General features: G+C 36.5%; 1 protein-coding gene across 1 annotated transcript in view; it reads right to left on the bottom strand.

Annotated features, from left to right (window-relative positions):
• Positions 1–7,466: 7,466 nt before the first annotated feature.
• Positions 7,467–24,147, bottom strand: part of LOC580019 (solute carrier family 28 member 3) — a 41,862-nt gene continuing 25,181 nt past the window's right edge. Inside the window, exons 4-11 of the mRNA XM_003724985.3 lie at positions 20,428–20,584; positions 19,012–19,206; positions 17,550–17,711; positions 15,223–15,479; positions 14,079–14,247; positions 13,313–13,471; positions 11,616–11,796; positions 7,467–10,038 (exon numbers count right to left, since the gene is read on the bottom strand). Of these exons, the coding sequence (XP_003725033.2) occupies positions 9,941–10,038; positions 11,616–11,796; positions 13,313–13,471; positions 14,079–14,247; positions 15,223–15,479; positions 17,550–17,711; positions 19,012–19,206; positions 20,428–20,584 (1,378 nt within the window). The 3' untranslated portion in view covers positions 7,467–9,940. The remainder of the gene's footprint in view (positions 10,039–11,615; positions 11,797–13,312; positions 13,472–14,078; positions 14,248–15,222; positions 15,480–17,549; positions 17,712–19,011; positions 19,207–20,427; positions 20,585–24,147) is intronic.

Here is a 24,147-nt window from a genome sequence, read left to right as displayed (position 1 = left end):
CTCATCAAAACAGCTCTTAATTAACATTGGGAAAAGGGGACTATGGGGGACCAATGGTCACCGATTAGACATTGTTTGCTATATAGAAGGCGCAAGTAGCTATAGTTAGTGTAGCGGGGCATTAAGATCAGACTACCATTTTCCTTTGTGATTGAACGCGCTCTAAACAGCAAATCTTCCGAGCCCTAAAATTGTCTCAAAAGGATGAATAACAATTACAAAAGAAGTCGCTAGAATACAAAGTTTTTAAACTGCAAATATGCGAAATATGTGTATTCGATGTGTGTGTGCGTGTGTGTGTGTGTGTGTGTATGCGTGTGCGTGTGTGTGTGTGTGTGCGCGCGTGCGTGCATGTGTGCGTGTGTGCGTGTGTGCGTGCGTGCGCGTGTGTGTGTGTGTGTGAGGGGGAGGGAAAGAGTAGGTATGAACCGACATTGATTCCCCCCTCCCCCTCCCGGCCGCGTTATTTTCTTCTGCGGCACAGATTGGGGCTTTTTTTTTTTTAGAGGCCTTGATTTAACCCTAACCCTAACCCTAAACTTTCCCATAGGCTCAACACGCACCTAACCCCAATCTGTGCCGCCGAAAAAAATAACGCCTCCCGGCCTAGACAAGATTTCGCTGGCCCCGGCAATTATATTTCCCCTCTTCTCAGAGTTGACGATCGCTTTGTCGCGATTTTGTTTGTTTTTGTTTTTCTTCCCCATAGCAATATAGACTGGCTTCTATCCTGTGCTTTTAAGAATTCAACTTTTCACCTTTTAATTTTTTTTACCGAGTCATGGTCGATATGAAAAAGGATAACATTTGTTCGCCGTTTATCAGGACTTTACTGCCTCTTTCTGTATTCCAAAAGTCCCTGAAAACCATTCTTTTCAACCATTAAAGCAATTGTTGTATGTCCTTGAAGTCAGAAAGAAGTATGAATTTGTTGTCCTCTGTTTGCGTATTTTTGTTGTAACAGTTATGTTTGTAAAGCACTGAAATTAATCTAGGAGCGCTATATGAGTTTCAATATTGTATTGTAGTGTATTAAGGGGCCGATCCGGTCGGCGACGAGGAGACTCAGCCGATAGGCCGAATAAGCGGGGGGGGGGGGGGGGGGGGGGGGGGGGGTGAGCACTATTTTTGTTGGTTCGACGGGAGGGGGGTATGGAACTCTATTTTTCTTTTACTCAACAACCCCCCCCCCCCCTCCCTATGACCAACAACAACAAAAAATTATTTTTTAATTTTTGTAAGAGGTAAAATTAACGTTACCATCTTTAATAACTATTTTTGGGGCCAGGTGAGGGGGGCCCGGGGATCCGCCACTGTGTATTGTTTTAGTATATTGTCCTTGCTGTACTGTGTTGTATTGTATTGCATTGTATTGTGTTGTATTAGATTATGACTTCAACTTAACTCTTATATTGCTTCCTCTAGATCGATTGTAATATTAGTTAGAAAAATATGATGTGTTTTATGAAACCGATATCGCATCATTTCTTATGCGTCGGACTTTGTGTTACTGTTTCGGTTAAATTCAAGCCACTTTATCACTGGTGAGTCTAATGGATAATGTAACATATCTTTGCATTTACCGTAAGGAATTTCTTGTGAAGCAACTCTGCTGATATTGGAACTAAACAAAACTATACTGTTAAGAGAATGTATTGATAAATAAACGAATAAACCAATTTATTTTCAGATGTTGTTTCCATACGACTGCACGTTATGATTTCCATGACGACGGGGAAGTAAGTGGTAGTATTTCATAAACCAAATGTGACAAGTTATCAATTTCATCCCAATTTATGATATTTTTGTACTCGGCGACAAACAGGAGAGATATCCATGCAGACCTCATAATCCACTGAACAAATTGCCATTTTGAATTTCGTTAGATTTAGTAATCTCAAAAGTATATCAAATACTCATTACTTTCTTATAATTGGTCCGATTTATTTCACACTTTCGCTCTTCCGTTTCTCTCATTTTTCTGCGTACGTAAAGATGAAATCATGACACCCATCATGACACGGTGGTACTATATACTTGCCCCTGCCACAATTGATCCGCGGTAATTTCATACACTAACCAAATTCCTAACTTCAACCCTGGACCAAACACTGTACCTATACCTATAAACCTCTGACTCCTAACCCTAACCCTAACCCCAACCTTTTACTCTTTGATGAAATAATGCACGGAGCATTTGAGTTGTTGGCAGAGCAAAATTTAATTTTTGCTAGATCTTCATTGATAGCACGATTCACAACTCCACAAACATCCACGCACCCATCAACGACAACACAAGAACACAAAGTATTCCAATCCCTTCATGCAATAGTCATGAAATAATAACGTGGATCACTCTCTTATACATTTATTGATACAATTTGCGTAAAAATTTACAAAAGCACGGTATAAACGATATCGATATCCATGTTCTCTCTACACAATATCAATACATGTATATTAAGTAATGCTATTTATAAGTGAACGATCACCACTTGACCCGTTGACTTCTGAATTGTATAGGTCCCATAGGCTTAGCATGGGGACCACCAGGTTCCTGTTAGCAAAGGGTTAACACAATAATATTGTACATTATAACCGCGTATAATTTTCCCACTTACAAGAAGCCCCGTATGCATAATACACTATGTTGAATTGGGGAAGGAAATGGAGAGGGGGGGGGGGGAGATAACCCAATCCTTCAGTAATTGCCATATAGAACCTTTAGCTATGTGCTGCATCATTTGTGTCGTTTCGCTCTCACTTTTTTTCTTCATATAAATATTTAATCGTGGTAACGAACCATAATATTAAGACCCGACTATAAGATTCTTCATGGAAAGTTATATTGTACTGAACATGATGAACGAACCATATATATTGTGGGGGGCCTATCATATTATTTCCACCAAAAAAATACCGGATAATCATTATGCATACAAAGAAACGTTGCAGACTTGCAGTCATACATGATAGATTTTGTGGACACTGTAAAGAATAATGTACACGTATTATCCAGAAGGCGTACTTTTTGAATTTTGGGGACAAGAAGAAATATAAATATCCAACGTATTTCATGTTCTGTACAGCAAGCATAAAGAAAGGAAAACGAACAAACAAACAAAGAATAGGTGAAATGTACATATACATCTTTAACAAACAAAAACGTGGGTAATTCATCCGAATGTGCGTTTGTCAACTCCACTTAGATGATAGAAACAAAGGAACACCAAAAGCATCGTTTCAACTTAGAACGTCCCGAATAATAATCTTTTAATCTGAGAGTGTCACAGCAGAGCAATTCACCATATTACTACCTCCTTGCCCGAATATTTTCTAAAGTATCTTTTATGGGGCAAAATTACTATTATTTCAGCAGAATATATTTTTACGCCCAATAATAATAATGATAAAATTACCAGTCATAGCCGGCGGCCAAAATATATAGCGCTCTGGTATATCGGGTACCTAATTACACCCGAGTGGTGTGGCTTGTGAGGGTAATTATCTTATCAATGGACGTTAGCACCGGGTTGGGATTCGAACCCTCAACCCCTGGATTGAGAGGCAAGTGAATGAATCACAATTGCACGACACCTTATTGCCCTGGGGCATGTGTGGATTATTATACAAACAAAATTAATCCTAAACATATAGGTAAAGTACGTGAATACGAACATAAGGGCCCGAATTCTCAAAGGAGGCTTGTCGACAAACCTAGGTTTATGTATAGGTTTGTCGACAAACCTCCTCTGTGAATTCGGGCCAAGATGTTTATTTTCTTACCCAACTTAATTAATGCAAACGTTAGGAATGAAGCTCATTGATACTTAAAACCTTGAGCTTTTTTCTTCTTTTACTCTTATTTTTTGTTCTTTATTTGTAATAGGTCGCTTTCAATTTTCTCCCTGTCTCATAAGGGTTTTGCAAAAAAATTGATTTATAACTATTTATCTGCGAAAAGACTTTTTCTTGGAATATTTGGTAAAAGGCATTTATCCTTTTCAGAAGAAGATATGCACCACCATGCGCGAGAATAAATATTTCGAGTCAACTGTAAACTGTCAACAAGTGCAAACAAAAATAGTACAAAATTAATCGCAAACTGCTGAAAATTTTAAATGTAGGTTTTATCAAGAAGCAGAAATTTGCGCCCGATTGTGACTTTCACGAATTCATCTCCAACGCTACAAAACGACAAACAACTTGTGATAAATATCATTGTTGCGACAAAAAGGACCCCATGACGAATAATACCAACTAAAAAAAATAAATTAAAAAAAAACCAAAACTTTTGAATCACTATATTACGACACACTCCAACTTTTCTTCACATAATATTTTTCTTTGCTACTAAGCAACATTAATAAATAATGCACAAAAAATGAAAACAATGAGACAACTTTTACGAAAAGTCCTTTTCACGTGTTTCGAGAACGTGAATACGAACATAAGGGCCCGGATTCTCTGTGAATTCGGGCCAAGATGTTTATTTTCTTACCCAACTTAATTAATGCAAACGTTAGGAATGAAGTTCATGTATACTTTTAACCTTAAGCTTTTTTCTTCTTTTACTCTTATTTTTTTTTTTTTTGGTTGTAATGGGTCGCCTTCAATTTTCTCCCAGGCACATAAGGATTTTGCCAAAAAATCGATGTATAAATAAATAATCGCAAACTACTGAAAATTTTAAATGTAGGTTTTATCAAGAAGCAGAAATTTGCAACCGATTGCGACTTTCACGAATTCATCTCCAACGCTACAAAACGACAAACAACTTGTGATAAATATCATTGTTTCAACAAAAAGGACCCCATGACGAATAATACCAACTTTCCTTCACTACATTTTTTCTCTGCTACTAAGCAACATAAATTATAATGCACAAAAATGAAAACAAGGAGACAACTTTTACGAAAAGTCCTTTTCACGTGTTTCGAACCGGTAATTAGAATACCTTTCGCACAGCAACTCATCAGATCCACTGCACTGTGCAATGAGGGGTTTCCCCCAATAGGCTCACTAAATGTACTTCCGATGACGGGTCCGAGATCCTTTGTCAGAAGGGGTTGGGAAAAAAGTCTGAAAACTTTTCGACAAGGAAAAGTCCGAAGTAGCCGCCGGATGTTATAAAAGGTGGTAGTTTCTTTCTTTCTTTAATAGATATGCCAGATCGGGTTTAGAATGGATGGAATGTGGCTCATGTCCCTCTTGTTTTCTTTTCATTTTAATTCCTTGTTTGGGTTATTAACATTAAAAGATAGGATCGGAAGAAGAGAAAAAGGAGAGATAAGCCTATAATTTGTTATACTGTCATCCACATTATATATTTTTAAAAAGAGAGAAAAAAGATAAAGAGGGAAATTAATATTAAAAGGGAAGGCGTTGGTGATCATAGTCACTTCTTGACTGATTGCCATTACAACAAAAAACAGCAACAACGAAACTCCCGGATCCGTCTGGGATATCAATATCCATTTTCTTTGAATGACACATGTTGCATGTTATGGTGGAGGTAGTTTTCCTGGAGGTAGTTTTCCGTAGAATGTTTTGGGTCTGTTTTAATTGCATGTGAACGGAACAATAGTTTCGTTAGCGACAGTTATTTTATTTGTTGTCCTTAATTGGACCGTCAACTCTCAGGTATGGTCGTTGTGTATTTTTAAAATTAATTTTGGGGTTTATCCCTAAACGAAAGTTACAGGATGTTATTTTGTGCTCAAATTTTCTTTCATACTTTGCATCATCTACGGTCAAAATGTGTAACACACTCTTAAACGACAAACAATGAGAGAAGAGTCAAGTTATTTGCCGACTCATTGTTTCCTTTTTATTTCAATTGAAGATGTACATGTATATGAAGTGTACTACAAACATTTTATATTAGAATAAATTCGGGAGTATTAAAGTTTGTAAGAAAATATAGTAAAATAAAACCCTTGCAGATGGCTGCCCTACGTGCCTCCCCCCCCCCCCCCCACTCCGGGGTTGGAAGTTCAGCATGCCTGTTTCCAAAATCTCCGGTAAGGGGGTACTTTTTCGCGGCCCGTATTGACTTTCACACCGGAGATAGGGGTGCTTTCAAAGGGGGAAAGGGGAACAAGCATACGCGTACCCTAAATAACACTGCGTTGGAGGGGGGCTGCATGACATGGCAATAATGCCCTTGTAAATAATATTAATCAACATCTCCAAATGGTGCAAGTATTGAAGAAGATTAGGAAATCTAAAAGGGAATTTCTCGATATTCCTATGAGATTTATTAATAAAATAAAAATAAACAAGGAAATGGTTTATCAGCAACATGATAGAGATTGACTTGGTAAAAAGGACCTTCCAACAAACCAACACGCAGACTAAAGGCAACGGGTGTTTCTCTTGTTTTCATGACTAAACACTTTTCAAAATACTGATATAAAAATTCTAACATGCTGGTGCATATGTGTCAAATCAAGAGTTGGGTATTTTAATAAAAATATTGGGTAACTAATTAAATTCTTGTTAAACTGGGTTACTCTGTTACGTTACCCTTTATCGATTACTGCTGTACAGCATGGGCAGGATGCTTAAAAACAAAATCTAACAAAGATTCAGAAGATACAAAATAGATATGCAAGTTTGTTTTAAAAGCTGATTGGTATACATCTTTTTATCTTTTAACTAGTCTTAGTTGAAATTCTGTTGAACAAGGAATTAAGTATCAGTATTGTGTCCTCGCATACAAACAGTTCCATTGTACATGGAATATTAGGTCAACATACGCTAAACCCACTACTCTACCCGTTATTCTTTAAGCCGCCTCTATCGATTCCCTAACCCCCCCCCCCCCAAAAAAAAAAATTACTTTTATAGCTCCCTCTTTGTATACTCCCAAAAGATGTCAAGACAAGCTCCTAGCTCTTTTTCAATCTTTAAAAAGAAATGTCAAGTAGTTTTAAATGTGTTATAATCACATGGTTGTTATCCTATATTACCTGTTCAGTTTATTCCTTTCTTTTGTAACTCTCGCAATTATATTGTGTATACATTTCACTAATTAGAGAGAGACGGAATAAATGGTTTGGACACATAATACGACATGATGAGGGCTTGATGCTCCGAGTCATAGAAGGTCGTATTCATGGAAAGAAGAAGAGGGGAAGACCTCGTAATGTGGAGCGACGGGGTATGAGACGATGAAACGGTTGGCTCAAGACCGAGGAACTTGGAGAGACACTTGATATAGAATTTTGAATGGGTCACTGAACCTGTCATAAACTGACAGATCACTATTGATGATGAATTATTTGTACGTTGATATTTTCTAGTATTTCATGCAAAACATTTTTCTTCTTTTGTTGTTGTTGCTGTACTATGTATTTTGTATGTTGCAGCAGGGTGCCATTGTAAAGCAGTTTTTTTTAACTGAATGACCTGCCCTGCTTTTTTAAGCAGACATGAATAAAATAAAATTAAAACAATACCTCCATGAGTATTAAATGGTCCAATATTTATTTACTTTCGGTACAGAATGGTGATGACTCATAGCATTTATAGATTGCTATATTTTTGTTAAAAAAAAACATTCAAAGTCTCCTCCTACAAAGTCAATATTTGCATATTTATTGAAACAGGTACGCGTTTGAGGCATGATTTGAAATGTTCTAGATAATATTTAGTCTAGTTAGGAAGAAGCTGCCCACACATAATGTCTTTCCTAGGGGCATTTTTTTTACCCAACTTTATTTTTGTTAAGTGTGTCATGTTTGTGAAGGTGTAACAAGGAGGAAAAGGAATTCATTCAGATTGGTTTATCAAACATCTCTTAATCAACCATTTACAAAATAATGAATTACATGAAACATTTATTACAAATCATCATGACTACTTTTAACACTATATTTTCCACATCTATCTAATTTTTGTGCATCAGACACACACTTTGATACACATGGTTATAAAATGTAAATGTTAATGACGTAGCCTGTCATACGTCTACATTTGTAACAACATGAAACAAATATTCAATGTTATAATCAAATCTATATTGACACATTAAACAATACATTTAAATATTCAAAAAACATTAACAGTAAGAGTAAAAATCAATATCCAGTGCATTATTTACAAAATATACATTAATATAATGTTATTCTATTCAATGTACATATTCATATATTTTCTCTGACTTATGTCTACCATACTATTAGGAAATACTGACAAGAAAGTGAAGAAACACACAAACTCTTACCATTCACAAGTATAATTCTGAATTGTACCACACATTTACGTCATTGTTTTGCTAATCCTGAAAATACAACTGAATAATACTTAACTTTTAGGAAATATTCATTGATCCATTTTTTAGACAGGCTTTACTCACCTTGTGTATGGAGTTTGTCATTTCTAGTACAACAGCAGTGTCACCAAAAAATACTACTGCAGTATTGGTAAAATACACATTAATCTACATTTTCTGGCAGCAATCACATCAATTCTGGTCTTTCTGGATAATTTTCTTTTAAAAATAAATGTCTAATAATTATCCTCCGACTAGGTTCGTGATTGAAATTAAAAATTGAATCATTAGCGACATCGAAACCATTCCTATATAGACAAAAACAACCTACAGTAATCAGTTCATGAACATGAAATTCAAAAATCAGAATATTAAATATTCAAATATCTTTCTAACCAGCAGTCAATAATTGGATCCGAACTTTACTACAGACTTGTACCTTATTCATTTTCTGATCTTTTCAAGATTCAAATGGATGCATTTTACAGAACCATGAAACCAATTGACAAGTTGAAAACTAAATAAAGTTTCACCAACACCGATTCTCCTTTGTTATACAATTCAGAAATAATAATAGTACAATGATATAAATAAGTCGTAGTATGCTAATAATAATAATAATAATATAGCGTTAAAATATACAACAAATACATTCATAAAGTAGGAATAACTGAGGTATGAGGAGACATTTAAAACAAATGGAACATGTCTTTTATATTCCATACCAACAGTAAGTTGCATAAGGATGAGGTGGAGTTCAGGTAATGGTAAAACATTATATAAGAGGTGTTTTCCTCGTTTTTGTAATGACACAATATCAAAGAGTCATGTTCCACAAAAAGGAATACCTTAAGAAGCTTGCATATTTAAAATTTGATTAAGAGGATTTTACAGCTTTGGAATGAATTCTGATGCCACATTATCACATACTTATATATGCATCATCTGCTTTTCATTCTTTGTAATTTCCCGCAAAATTTTCAGGCAATTTATTCTCATTTCGAAGATTCCAAAACATGATAATGTACAATTGTTCCCGTTTACTACATTTTTGATAATTCAAAATTTGAAAAGATACTTTCACCACCACATCTAGTAAGTCCTTCACATGTTACATTAGGTCTGTCCTCATCATCTTGAGAATGCCAAATAGCCTGCTATTTCTGATTTGGGAAATAATCCAGAAGTTATAAATCGCGTCTTTATCAGCTCGAGATTTGACATTGAAACTTGAAACTCGAGCTAGAGAAATTAGCTTGAGATATTTTGCTCAGCTTTCACGCATAGTGCAAGTCTTCGGGCTGGTGAAGACGCACTGGACAAATAGCGGGATATTTTGCAAACTAGCCCAAGATATATGTTGGGATGACTATCTCATGAATATCCCACTAATTGCAACTTCGGACTGATGAAGACACAAATTAGCTGGATAATTTGCGATCGAGATATTTCAAATAGCTGGATATTTGGCAATCTCGAGCTGATGAAGACAGGCCTATTGTATAACACACTATACAATCATCCAGAAGATAAACAGTTAGAATGACAAGTATCTACATAAACACATCAATGCACACTCTGGCAAGAGTATTTCTACCGTTAGAAACAAGAAAACAAATAAAACATGGCAGGATTTTAGAATTTATTACAGATGTTTAATCTCTAGCTGTCTGGACTTATCGCAGTTATGTTGGGCATTAACGTTGTGAGAGACGAGCTCGGGCCATCAAAAAACGATCTGTTGGGGTCGTACAAAAGCCCTGCAGTAGATCAAAAGGGTGCAAGAGAGGGACCATACAAGAAAAGAGAGAGAATAAGATAACGAGCAAGAGAGAGGGAGAGTGAGAGAGAGAAAGAGTGAAATAGAAAAGAGGAAAGAGAGAAAGAAAGAGTGAAATAGAGAAGAGGATAGAAAGAGAGATATAGAGAAAGCATGAAATGGAAAGATAGAAAGAGTATGAAATAGAAAGTCAGTGAGAGAAGATAATATGAAGGTAAGGATTAAAAGGTTTGAAAAGAAATGAAAGACGACAAGGAGGAAAATAAACAGTAATATAAAAATTAATATTTCAATATACATTGTGTACTTATATTAATGTTATTACAGGTATTAATAGAAATAGAAATATGCTGAGAGTAAGAAAAACAGGGGGAAAGTATAAGCTAATAATAATAATAATGTCAACTTATAAAGTGCACATATCCATTCTAAAAGACTGCTCAAGGCTCTCTCTACAGTATCAAAATAATAATACAATATTAAGACTACATTGGATGTGCAGTCTCCCTGTCCCTAATGATACCAAGTATATACATCATAAACATAGATACTTTTGCTATTCCCAAATATTTAGTCTAATTCCAGCTATAGTATAGCTATCAACTCATGAATTGAAATCATGGGGTACAGTAAATGTGTTATACTTTGTTTACTTTTACTGGGGGGGGGGGGGGGCAGGGATGCAGGGGGTCATAGATAAAACACAGATAAAAGGTGTCTTTAAAATTGTAAAACACCCCCCCCCCCCCTAAATACTCCCTTGCCTTGAGTAAAATATGGGGCATGGACTAGCCCATCAGTCTGACCGGCATGACTGGGGTTGTTAACATATTCCTTTAAACGAACCCCATTTAAAGGGGAAGTCTTCCCTGATATTAGCTTGGTTTTAATGGAAGCAGGAAAATGAGAGGAACAGGTCATTGAGAGTTAGAGCAAATCCCCTCCCATTTGCTCTGTACTAAAAACAAAATTATATTCCCTCAAAGAAATTTTTCTTTCATACATGCACCCTAAATTAAATTATTGCAAATAAGTTTCTATACAACCCCTGTATGGAAAGAGATCCATTCCGACATCAATAACGACAAAAATTAATGTTAATGAAATTTTCTATACAGAGCAAATTGAGGAGGAGCTCGTCACAATGTTGCCAATTTGTGTGTAATAGATCGCAATTTCAATAATTTGCAACTTCAATAATTCACGACTTTCTTACTGTTTATTAGAATTTGCTCAAACTTTCACTTGCCTGTTCCTCTCATTTGTCTGCTTCTATTAAAACATATTTAATACCAGGGTGGACTTCCCATTTAGGTGCCAGGGGACTGAGGGGCTGTGTGGAGGATCCCTCATTCCACCCAAAGTGAACAAATCATAAAATTAAGTTGTGGTTGTAGTTTTTTCAAACCAGTCTCCGAATTGATAATTTGAAATCGTTTCAAATTCATTTGAGACTTGAAATTATTTCCGCATTTTTTCTCTGTTTTCCGAAAGATCCGATTAATGAATTGGGAATTGTTGGTATTTTTATGAAACAATGTAAGTAGAAGCTTTTACCTGCAACACATGAAGTAAGCAAACATGCTAAGCTGCCAGCGATGAGTGCTCTGACAACCATCTGAGAGATGTCTGCTACCCTATGAGGGATGAGCGGTACCATTGCACCTAACATGATACCAAGGCTACCCAGGTTTGTGAAACCACACAGTGCATAGGTCGCTATCACCTGAGTCCTAGGCTGAAAGAGAGCAGAGCAATGTAAATAATGAGAGCCTATTTTCATCAGACCAAAGTACGGAGTCAAATATCCTGATCCCATCATGCACAACGATTTCCGGTTTTCCTCGTTTGTAAATTTTGTTTCTATTGGAGCCTCACTAGGCAATCAATGTTCTTCTATAAATGACTTCAATTGTTTTTTACAAGGTAACTATACTAAATCTTGAAACCTATTACCGAGGGAGATATTGCCGAGATTGTTCAAAGTTTTAAAGCAAATAAAAGTGCTGGACATGATGATATCAAACCAGAGATTAGGAAAATTATGCATGTTTATGCCAAGCAACTTTTTCATATTAATGAGTCTTTTATTTCAAGACAACTTTCAGATCATTTTAAGTTACCAAAAGTAATATCCCTTCATAAGAACTTGTGTAAAGAAAAACTAGAAAATCAAACACCTATTTTTATCTTGCAAATCCTATCAAATTTGTTTAGAAACAAGGGAAACGCTCTCGGCAGTTTATCAATATGATAAACCAGAACGTCAATGAGGTAGCGCTCATCCGCATCTCGCAACAACAAATATCGTAAATTTTATGTGGTACACTTTTGAACTGGTCAAAAAATAAAAGTTTGAAGCCCTGGAAGGGACATAATTTAATTTCATTTGCATAAATAATCAATGGAGCAAAATCTCAAAATTCTGTGAAGAAGTTTAGTGTTCCAAATTTAGCTCTACCAGATAAGGCAAACCAAATCAAAATTGGTCAAGATATGAGGGAAAAGAAGCAATTTTTGTTATTTTGGAATAAATTTGCATAAATTAACATAATTAATTAATGGAGAACAATTTTAATTCTGTGTAGAATTTTGGTGTACCAAAGTTAGCTCTACCAGATAAAGCAAACCAAATCAAAATTGGTCGAGAAATGAAGGAGAAGAAGCACTTTTTTGTGATTTCGAATAAATTTGAATAAATTAGCATAGATAATGAATTTCACGATTCTGTGTAGAAGTTTTAAATCCCCCTCCTAGCCCTATCATATGAGAAAATCAGAATCAAAATCGGTTGAAAAATAACGAAGAAGAAGCATTTTGAAAATCTTGATGTTCATGCCACAACTTTAACCTTAGGTTAAGTTTTTGATGTTGACATTTCCGCCGTCGCCGTCACCGGAAAAGCGGCGCCTATGTCTCGCTTTTTGCTACGCAGGCGAGACAAAATTGGTCTACTAACTATTTGAATAAGAATAATATTTTAAAAGCATGATGCATTTGAATAGGTCATTTTCCTTCAGACAATCGGAGCATACTAACTAAAGCGTTAAGAACGTTTTTAGCAAAGTTCCCAAGCCCTCCTTAAGAGCAAACTAACTGAAACGTAAAGAATGTTTTTAGCAATTTTTACCAGGCTTTTTCAGGGCTTTCATTTGTTCGGTAGGATTTCATGGTGTAACTCTGAAAACTTTACCTTATAACATTGATGATAAAATGATTGTTACCAATTTTCATGTACCGTAAGCAGTACTTACACTGACTTCACCCTTTTCAATATAAGTAGCAAGATCCTTGTACGCTATGAACTCATTGAGAAAGGTCTTGATCCCAAGTAGTTCTGCCACCATGCCACATTCTGAAGGCGTTGTTCCCAGGATCCATGCCAACGGGAAGAATAGGTACCGACAGATCAGCTGGAGAAATGAAAAGTGCCAATTTTGATCATGTAATGGAGTTGTTTAAAGGCATTGTTTAACAATGTTTCCAGTTTTACAAATCTGAGATGCATGGCGCTACATGTTATCAGTGTCTGTGATATGGTGCAATATTAAAGCCCTAACAAAATTGCGCTTCAAAATGATCATGAAGTGCTTCAAAAAAGTAAAAATCTTTGGGTGACTGGTCTTACCATACTCATTTTACCCAGAGTGGAAAGTTAAGGAAGTTACTTTCCAGATTTGTCCTTGGTTTCTAGGATAGCAGAGGGTTTTTTTCACAAAGACTAAGATCGACTTTAAGTTGGACTTAACTATGGCAAGCCATTCATGCCAATAATTCCCCTCAACCATTCCTGGCATTGGTTTCTGAAGAGAAGTATAAATAGTGGTCATAAATCTACAGAATTTGCATATTTTTATAGTTCATTATTGAAGGAAAAATTATTTTCTGAAGATCCTAACTGAGAGACCAATAGTGAGAGCAACCAGTGGCATGAACAGCCTGCCATAGTGAAGTCCAACTTAAAGTCGATCTTAGTCTTTGTGAAACACCCCCCTTGGACTCTTGAATAGCTAGGTTTACCTGAAAGCTAAAGTTCTCTACACCGGCCATGTTTCCTAGCCATTTGAGGACAGCATTGAGGAAAGCCAAGAAGGAAATAACGGCCAGGATATTGCAGATGATGTAGGCACAGATTTTCAGGCCATCAGCAGCTCCATTGAAGAATGCCTCCAAACAGTTTCTCTCAGGGCTGCATGAAAAAAAAGGACAGATGAATATATAAATGTACACATATAACCCTACATGTTGTATTAAAGATAAAGACCAGTTATGGTCATGTGATTGCATTGTGAAAGAAACGTTGTGGAATCGATCAGAAAAGGTTGATCATCTAGCATATAAGTATTGGTGTGTACTGCAAGGTTCTGGAATCATCAAAATGATAAGAAATTTTGCCCAGTCTTGGGAAGTTACAAGCACTGTACACATAAAGATGTATATGAGACTACGCACATGTGCGCGACACGTGCGTTATATCTATCAGGTTCAAATAGATATAATAAATTTACCAAATATATCAATTAGTTGGCGATTTCTCGGCAAAATTTGTATGACCACATATTAGTCAAAACATATTCTTTCACATGATTGGTAATAACAACTTCCATTTCATTTTATGATAGGGGGGCGTTTCCAAAACTGGTCTTTACCTTTAACAGGACATCTTTATATAACCCTAAATGGTACATTAACCGGACATCATAAAAAACTGGTATATTACCCTGACCCTAACCCTAACCCTAAATTCAAAACAATATAACTAATTAAACTAATGACTAATGAATAAACCTATTGTTTCTCGGGAGGCCTATAAGTTGCTTCTGCATGCAAATGTACGTAAAGGGCAGTAATTCTATTGTTCAATCGTTAACAGTACACGCAAAATGTCCTGCTAATTAATGACCAGTGACTAAGTGACTCTTTTTTGTTTTACTTCAAATGATGCTGTAAGATGTATAAAATCAACGATGATGTCATTTATTATGACCTTGCAGTCATACAGATGTGCCAGGTGTCTGCCCATTACGTTGGATCTCAGAAGCATTTGATCTATATCAATATTCAATTTCTCTTGAGATGTACACTAAATGAAATAGGAAAGGCCTCTAAAACCAGGAGAATCTTGCCCCTTCCTTCAATAGAAAAAAATTCAATGGCAACTTACACTTTCTCTGTCTCCACGTTGAACACTCGAGCCGTTTTGGGTCTTCTCGTCTCAGGGTAGACCATCTTGGCGATGGCCAGCGCTGCTGGAGCCGAGATGATGGATGCGGAGAGGAGATGGGCTGCGTTGATCCCGAAGCTGATGTAGACTGCCAGCATGTTACCAGCGATGGTGGCGAATCCTCCGGTCATCATGGAGAAGAGCTCAGAGTTTGTCATGTCATTCAGATAGGGTTTGATGGCCAGGGGTGCTGTGGTCTGTGGGGCAAGAATTCAACATATATAAATATATATATTGGAGAATTGCGTTAAAAAGAGCCATACTTAAGCTTATGCCCACCGGTTACAACAGGATAATCTCTAAAATATATATATATATATATATATATATATATATATATAAATGCATGTATGTTCATTGGGAAGATGTTAGCACTTTTCACACTTGATTAACCTCCACAATGTTCCACAGACCTTTTTAGTTGACTTTGAATATTGTAGAATGTCTATGAAACATACACAGACCCCAAACCAGAAGCGGATCCAGGGGGGGGGGCACAGAGGGCACATGCCCTCCTGGCGCCCCCCCCCCCAAAAAAAGTGCTCTTACCCCCCGCCGCTTATTTAGCGGCAGCGGCTGGCTGAGTCGTGATTTTTTCGGGACCAAAAAAGTTATATATATGTCCTCTTACCCCCCCCCCCCCTCCCATGTGCCCCCCTGTGTGCCCCTCCCCTGGAAGAAATTCTTGGATCCGCCCCTGCAAACAGTACGGGAGTGTGGTGATTCAGACCCTGGCGCGTAACATTTTAGCATAAAATTTGCCCCTCTCAACCCTGGTGAGGAAAAGGGTAACCCTCCTGGTGGGAAGAAACTCTGGACTGCTTCCAGCACCTTGATGCAACTTAGCTAAAGTCAGGGTAATAATGGTATCCTCTGGGATGGATATATTCTCACTATGACTTGTTATATGCCACACAGGGTATCTCCCAGTGCCACACTGTATTTATCATGGAATAGGTATACAGTTAAACCTGTCTATGAAGACTACCAAAGGGAGACAAGAAAAGTGGTCTTTATAGGCAGGTGGTCTTTATGTACAGGTTCCTGGCGTTTTGAACATGAATCAGTGAGTATTTATTTACGAGGGAAACAGAAAATGTGGTCTTTCTATACAGGTGGTCACTAAAGCAGGTTTGACTGTACAGAGGGCTTCAAGATTATTTAAATGTTTCCTGTGCTAGATAAATCTATACTGGTGTTTAAAGGGTTGTCATGGAACTAATCAAGACTGAAAAATGGAATTGTGTTGCCCAAAGGAATTCCTGTCATTAGGTACCTAATGTTTTTTCCCGATCGACACATGTGGCAAATGAGGGTTCATGCAAAGAAGTAAGGAGAGTATTCAAAGTGTTTAATAGAACTACCGGTAATGTTATTATTACTAATTATACAACACCTACGTGGATCCTTGTCATTTGATTGGACGATTGTTGGTCACATGATATTCAATAGATGGTATATTGCACGGTCGTGCATTTTTGGTTATATGCGCCGTGCATTTTTGGTTATATGCAGACTGCGTATCTCTCTGCTGCATGTGCGCGCGCGTATCCCTGGGTGTATCTGACGCGAAGGCAATCTGCATGTAATTGAGAAGGCTTGACTCGAACTGTAATTTATCTTTATAAGGAGTAAAGCATAATTTGTTGATTAATGTTCTATTAGGTCTTCTTCGATGTTGTATAAAACAAATAATGAATGTTTTTCATTCGTTTAATAGTGCAAATATGTTCATTCGTTGAAAGATTAACGTTAATTCTATTCAACTCGGCTGACGCCTCGTTGAATAGAATGTTAATCTTTCAACTCATGAACATATTCGCACTATTGAACTCATAACCATTCATTATTTGTATATTATGTAATGGATCCTCTAAATCCTCATAGAATAAATTCAACACAAAACAATAGACCCTATGTGAAATAAAAAGTGATTGAAATCTGCATAAAATCATCACGAATTACTCAAGAAAACATAATTATAAGTTTGACACGAAATTTTCCTCTTTAGTTTTGTTTTGTGAAAATCAAGTACATGTAATAACGTTTAAAGCCCCACTATACTACTTATAGCTACTTGCTCCCTCTATACAGAATAATGCCTAAGCGGTGACCATTGGTCCCCCATGATCCTCTTTTTTTATGTTAATTAAGAGCTGAGTTGATGAGATAGCCACCTGCCAGTGACCACCCTGGATGGTATTCCTCCTAGCCAAACTAGTACAGACAGGCTTTAAAGCATAAAATGTGAAATTGTTATCATTTACCATTCCCACAAAGATGTTTGACGCAGCTGCAAAAGACTCGGCTCCTGAGGTGCCCATGGTAAAATGCATGATAAAGGCCAGAGCCTTTATGATAACCTGCATCACGCCCATGTAGTACAGCAACCCACACACAGAGCTGGTGAAGATAATTACAGGAAGAGCCTGCAAATTCAAGCAGAAACATTATTAGTCCAAGGGAGTGTTTCACAAAGACTAAGATCGACTTTAAGTTGAACTTAACTAGGGCAGGCCTTTCATGCCATTAGTTCCTCTTAACCATTCCTGGCATTGGTTTCTCCACAAGGGACGTACAAATCAGTCACAAATCAGATCTGATAGTTAATTATGGAAGGAAAAAAATGGGTACCTGGCAGGAATTAATTCTTTGAAATGCTAAAGCGCCGCAATGGCAGCACAGCTAAAGCCGGGGTAATAATCTCCAAGTTTGGAAGCGCTTAGTGATTCTAATAACCGCTATATAAAAACTGAGTATTATTATTATTATTATCTAAAAATCATAATTAAGAGACCAATGGTGAGAGCAACCAGTGGCATAAATGGCCTGCCATTTTTTAGTTTTAACTTAAATTAGATCTTAGTCTTTGTGAAACACCCCCCAGATCTCAAATTAATCATCAGTGTCATAATACCGACATTAGTAAATACGAGCTAAGGGACAGAGAGTTTACTTGATTAATGATTCAAGTATAACTATCAAAATAATAGAATAGTTTTCCAATTAGTATCCCTCAATCCCCATCCGTAGAAATGTTCAAGGAAAGTTTGAAGTATTTCTTGTTTAATAGTAATTTATAGGGCAATTTTTTAAAGTTGCTAATTATCTGTAATTGTTATTATTAGACTTATGAATAATTATTGCTGTATGTTTACTTTACATTGCACCTTGCACCAAGATTAGGCTAAAATAATCTGCAAGTAAAATATAAATATACACAAATAAAAAATATATTATTTCATACTCTCTTTCCTTATGTTTAAGTATATATACTTCCTAGAGGGCCACAAAAATTTTTGATTGCAAAGCACTGTACTGTTACTGCTAGAAAAGTTAAGAAAAATTTATCCTAAGCATAGTTATTTGGAACTAAAACTGAACCTAACCAACTCCATTCTAAACCTCTGGCTTCAGCCTTCTTCCCTATTTTCTTGAAAGTGAGTTTTCTTTTTTCCTTCTTCACACTAGTAAAATAGGGAAAAGAATATAATATTTTCATCTTTATTATTTCATTCCAGGATTTCTTCTACATTTATTTTCTGGCAATAAGATTATTCTTTTTTTAATTGTTTGAACTAGTGAAATTGGATACATATGAACAACATTTTCTATATTTCAAAGTAATACTATTCTTCATTTGCATACACAAAGTGTAATAATCATTTCCATCTAGTTTTCTCCTCTCATTTATGTCATATGACTTATCATCCAAAGAATTCTACTCACTACAAAGAGAAAAGAGTGGAGTTCGAGCGGGGCGGGGCCAAACACAAACTCTGCACCAGCCGTTGTATAGTTGAGGAATATCTCCACGTTTTTACCCAACCAGTTAAAGGCTACGAAACCAGGGTGTGTCCGTAGGATGAGAATTCCAAGAAAGAGTTGGAGGTAGATGCCCCAAAACACCGTCTTCCATTTTATCTGAAATGATGAATAACATATTGGATAATAAACTTGTACAATTCTTGGGGGAGTATGAAAACTGTCATGTCTTTCCAATCAAAATATTCACTTGATGACGATTAAAACTGTGTAATGGTTGATCAACAATTAATGTACCAAATATTATAAACAATGGTTAATACTTGATTATGATGAATCTATTTGATTATGATAAATGTACTTGAAAAAACGTCGGTTTGTAATAACTGATGACTATGATACCTGATAAATGATACTGATGGATTCACATGTAACACTTGACAAATAGTAATGAAAATTGTATAATACTTGATGAATATAATGGCAATACTCCATAGTTTGCAATATTGAGCAAGATTATTTACAAACTGACTTTCATACTGAACAATGCTGAAATAATATTAAATTAACTTTGATGCACAATTTGTAATGCCTTCAAAACAATATATCATAATGCAGATTTTGTAATACAAGATAATTGTCTCTTTCAACAATCATTCCACATTTTGTGGTTTGTTTTAAAAACTTTTGATCCATGCAAAGCCCTAAAAATATACAAGATGTACAAGTAGAAACTGCAAAATTGTCTTCCCATGACGCTTCAACTTGTGTCGCATGACCACGTTGCATTTGATGCTCAGATTTTTAAAAGGAAAATAAGCTTTAAAATCCTTGAGTTGGTAACATGTTGTAAGGTTCAAAATCATTCTATTTCACCAATTTTTTCAACCAAGTCCCTACCCATATATTTGTTTTCAAAGACATAACAGTTTATTAAAACAATGTAGCAATAGAAGACAAATATTTGTGTTGCCATTTTGAAGAACAATGACATGTGATCAATTTAGCCCTGTCAATAAATCCTGTCTTGAAAGGGTGGTCATTGCAGTTTTTCTTAAATTTTATTTCTACTGGGAGTGTTTCACAAAGACTAAGATTGACTTTAAGCTGGATTTAACTATGGCAGGCCATTCATGCCACTGGTTGTTCTTAACATTGGTCTCTCAATTATTGATGTTTGGATAATGTTTTTTTTCTTTCAATATTGAACTATCAAAAAATATAACTACTGTAGATTTGTGACCATGATTTGTATGTCCCTTGAGAAACTAATGCCAGGAATAGCTAGAGGAAATAGTGGCATGAACGGCCTGCCATAGTTAAGTTCAACTTAAAGTCGATCTTAGTCTTTGTGAAACAAACACTCCCTTGTACACTTACTCTTGCTGGGAATTTAGAGAGAAGAAAACTACAGAAGAGCATGAAGAAGATTCCAAGGACAGAGATGAGACGCTCAGGCTCGAGAGCTAAGGATTTAAAGACCCCTGTCACGCCAGCCAATATGATCAGCATCAGGGTAACCGAAATATACACCATCCTGAAGAAGAAAAAAAATGTGATAAAAAATATCATGACCTTTAAGCTCATCAAGGACAAATCTAATATTATGTCAGCAATGAAAATAAATGTTACATTAGAAATAAGATGTTATCATGATATGGAAGAAGTCAGGGAAAGTTTGATCAAATTTGGATTAATAATAAGAAAGTTATGATTTTTTGAAGTTGCAATCAAATGAACAAATATTTGCAACTCTGTGAAGTATCGTGCAAGGTCCCCTCCCATTCGCTCTGATTATATAAGATATCAGACAGTTGGGTAAGGGGAGGGGTTGATGGAGATGAACATATTTATTTTTACTCTCTCTCTCAAACACACAAGCACACACACACACACACACACACACACACACATAGTCTTTCCTTCTCTCTCTCTCTCTCTCTCTCTCTCTCTCTCTCTCTCTCTATCTGTAAACTTTTGATCTGTTGTCATTATCTCTGATTGGCACACATATATTTTTTAAACCCCTTTTCTGACCTATCATGTACTTTTATTCCTTGGGCTATTTTGCCCCAACCTGACCTTGGACCTTCAAAAAGGTTTATAAGCTGCAACGATAAAGCTGAACATACATCTCTAATTAAACATCACTCCTGCTGAACAGCAAAACTTTACATCATTTGACCCAGTCAAAGATCACTTCAAAATCAAAATGTATCAACTTTACCTGAACCATAAGCTTAATTCATTTTGATTGGGATTGAACATTTGGCTTTGTGAAGAGGCAGGAAATGAAAGAGTACCATACACCTTGGCAAGCAATCCATGTTTAACGTTACCATGGCAACAGCTTGCTGGCAAGTTCGCAAGATACACACAGAATCACGTTCAACTTCATTAAATTACAGTCACTTCTTCTGGGTATGAATGTACCACTCAATTTTGTAATTACTATTGATGTTCTATTTTCCATACTGGAAATAGAAATTTCTTGTAATATTACTGAATGGAATTAGCTCATAACAATTCAGGTTCAACCTACTGTAAAAGTCGATTTAAGGTGCTAGTCAACATTTCTTTGGTAAACAATTGTTAAGAAGATATTATATTGCTATCTGCAAATAAGATTTGCTAACATTGATTTTAAAAGATATGTATATCCATGTATCTTATTGTATTTCAAAGATCTCTTTAAAAGTTTCCCAGAGGAAAATACAATGATACATTAGACCATATATTTTCATAATCTACACAAATTGCCAGTTAAACTCCTTCTAAAATTGACTTACCAAAGTAACTCTAGGAGAAGGTGCTTAGATATACTGTAGTTGTGCTGTGCGAAATCATTGGATCAACTCTCCGCTTGGCACTTAACAACACCCCTTGGCCTGTTCACAGAGTTTTTGTTTTGGAAGACCCACCTATTTGCAGTTCTAAGCTGCCATATAAGCTAGTTGCTTGAGCATTAATTTAGAGGATGATTTCCTGATAATGAATATGAAGAGTCTTATATACCCAGGGAAACCACAATAGTATTGATATAAAGTATTGACTTAAGTTGGACTTAACTGTGGCAGGCCCTTCATGCCACTGTTTGCTCTCACCATAATGATCTTCAGATAATATTTTTTCCTTCAATAATATGAATCATCAAAAAAGGTAAATTCTGTAGATTTGTGAAAATGATTTGTACGTCTATTAAGAGACCAATGCAAGTAGATGACGAGCGCAAACAGTGGAATGACCGGCCTGCCATAGTTAAGTCCAACTTCGATCTTAGTCTTTGTGAAACACCCCCCTGGGTCAAGAGGGCAAACACCTTGTCCAAGGATGTAAGCACTGAGTAAGGATCGACCCCAGGACCTCTTGATTGAGAGTCAATCAATAGCCATCACCACTATACCACAGTATTGCTTTTCTATATCAGTTGAGCTATATAACTTCATCTATCATCAATATCATTGTAATTTATATACACTCCCATTTTTTATTTCCTTTCTTTTGGACAGGATGAGGGCCTCGATCAAGCTACTGTGAGGATATCTGTTTTCATTCTATACTGGCGACTAGCCAAACAGGAAGGATATTGTCATCAAACACATGGGCAAATGGGAACTACCTTATGTAGGTCACAGGTTTGGGGAGGCTACATAATTTTCATGTTTTTACGAGGAAAAAACTTCCATGTCCGATCGCCTTGACAGTATCAAATGTAGTGTGAAAGTGAAACATTCTGTTGCCATACAAGCCTTCCTTTCTCTCCAACATAAGTAATTGGAATAATGTTGTGCACATACATGTATTCATGACTTGGATTTAGCGGTTGGTTTGATCAAACAAACATGTCCCGGTGTCAACATCAGACACCATGGGAAAGCTATACCCCAATGTTAAAACACTCAAGAGGTCAGGTGTATCCTGACCACTTTGAACAGTGGTGTCAGTTTTCAATGTTCAATATGGAAATTACTATAATATATGCATTAGCCAATACAGCTTATTAATTGTCAAGGAGAGGTCAATAAGAGGTCAATACGAGTGTCATCCCCCCCCCCCCCAAAAAAAAAAAAAATATATATATACCACCACCACCACCATCCCCAAAGACAGGCCATTTCAAATAAGAATATTAGACCTAGTTAGCAGACAAGTTAGTCAATGGAAATGAGATCAGCCCCAAAAAAGATTTAATTGGCAAAGTTAACTGTTTGATGAGGTGTTACCCCCCCCCCCCCCTCCACTTTCATATAAATGCCCCTGAAATATTACATATATTCTACATTATGATAAATGAATGGCTTCTGTCTTGAGTGGTTATGTTTGTCCTCCATATAGAAGAGATTGTCAAGATGTCTGAGGGGTGTGTCACAGGAAACCAACCCTATGACCAAACGCCTCTTCCACTATAGGGGCAGATCCAGGCGGCGGCGAGGGCGGTGACCCAATTCCGGAGAAAATATTTAGCAGGCCGAATAAGCAGGGAGAGGGAGGAATAGTGGGCACTAATATTTTAATTTTTAGGGGACCAGGGGTGGGGCCCGGTCCCCCCTCCCTCTTGGGTCGCCCCTGCCTCCCACCAGCTATGCCCCCTGAATATTATACATATTCTACATGATAATATGAATTGCTTCTGTGTTGAGTGTGAACAGACTGTTTGTCCTCCACTCGTAATAGATTTTACACATGTCAGAGGGGTGTTGCAGGAAACATTCAATGTGTTGACAAATCCTCCAATATACAATGAACACTGTTAAACACATCCGAACAGCGTGGAAATCTTACTTTGTATCATAGTAGGCTCAGCACAAGCATAATGATGGACTTGTACATAGAACTAAATGCTCCTTAAAAAAAATTGAAAATCAACATGTCAGTGTGGTTTGTAGGCGAGTGATGGTTTATAGCCTGTTTGGCTGCATGAAATTTGAATACCATTGATAAAACCATGATAAAACTGATACGAAGTACTGCTCTTGAATGTATCTGTGACATACATAATGCTCTATCAGGATAGAATTTATGCCATCTTAAATTTTATCTATAGTCACATTTAAAAGACATAAGAGTATATTCAGGCACTCAGTTTCCGTCATTTACAGG

This window comes from Strongylocentrotus purpuratus, unplaced genomic scaffold (assembly GCF_000002235.5).
Source record: "Strongylocentrotus purpuratus isolate Spur 01 unplaced genomic scaffold, Spur_5.0 spur5_scaffold_15, whole genome shotgun sequence".
Taxonomy (NCBI): Eukaryota; Metazoa; Echinodermata; class Echinoidea; order Camarodonta; family Strongylocentrotidae; genus Strongylocentrotus; species Strongylocentrotus purpuratus.
The sequence above is the reverse complement of the archived record's forward strand: the minus strand, read 5'-3'. Positions and strand labels throughout refer to the sequence as shown.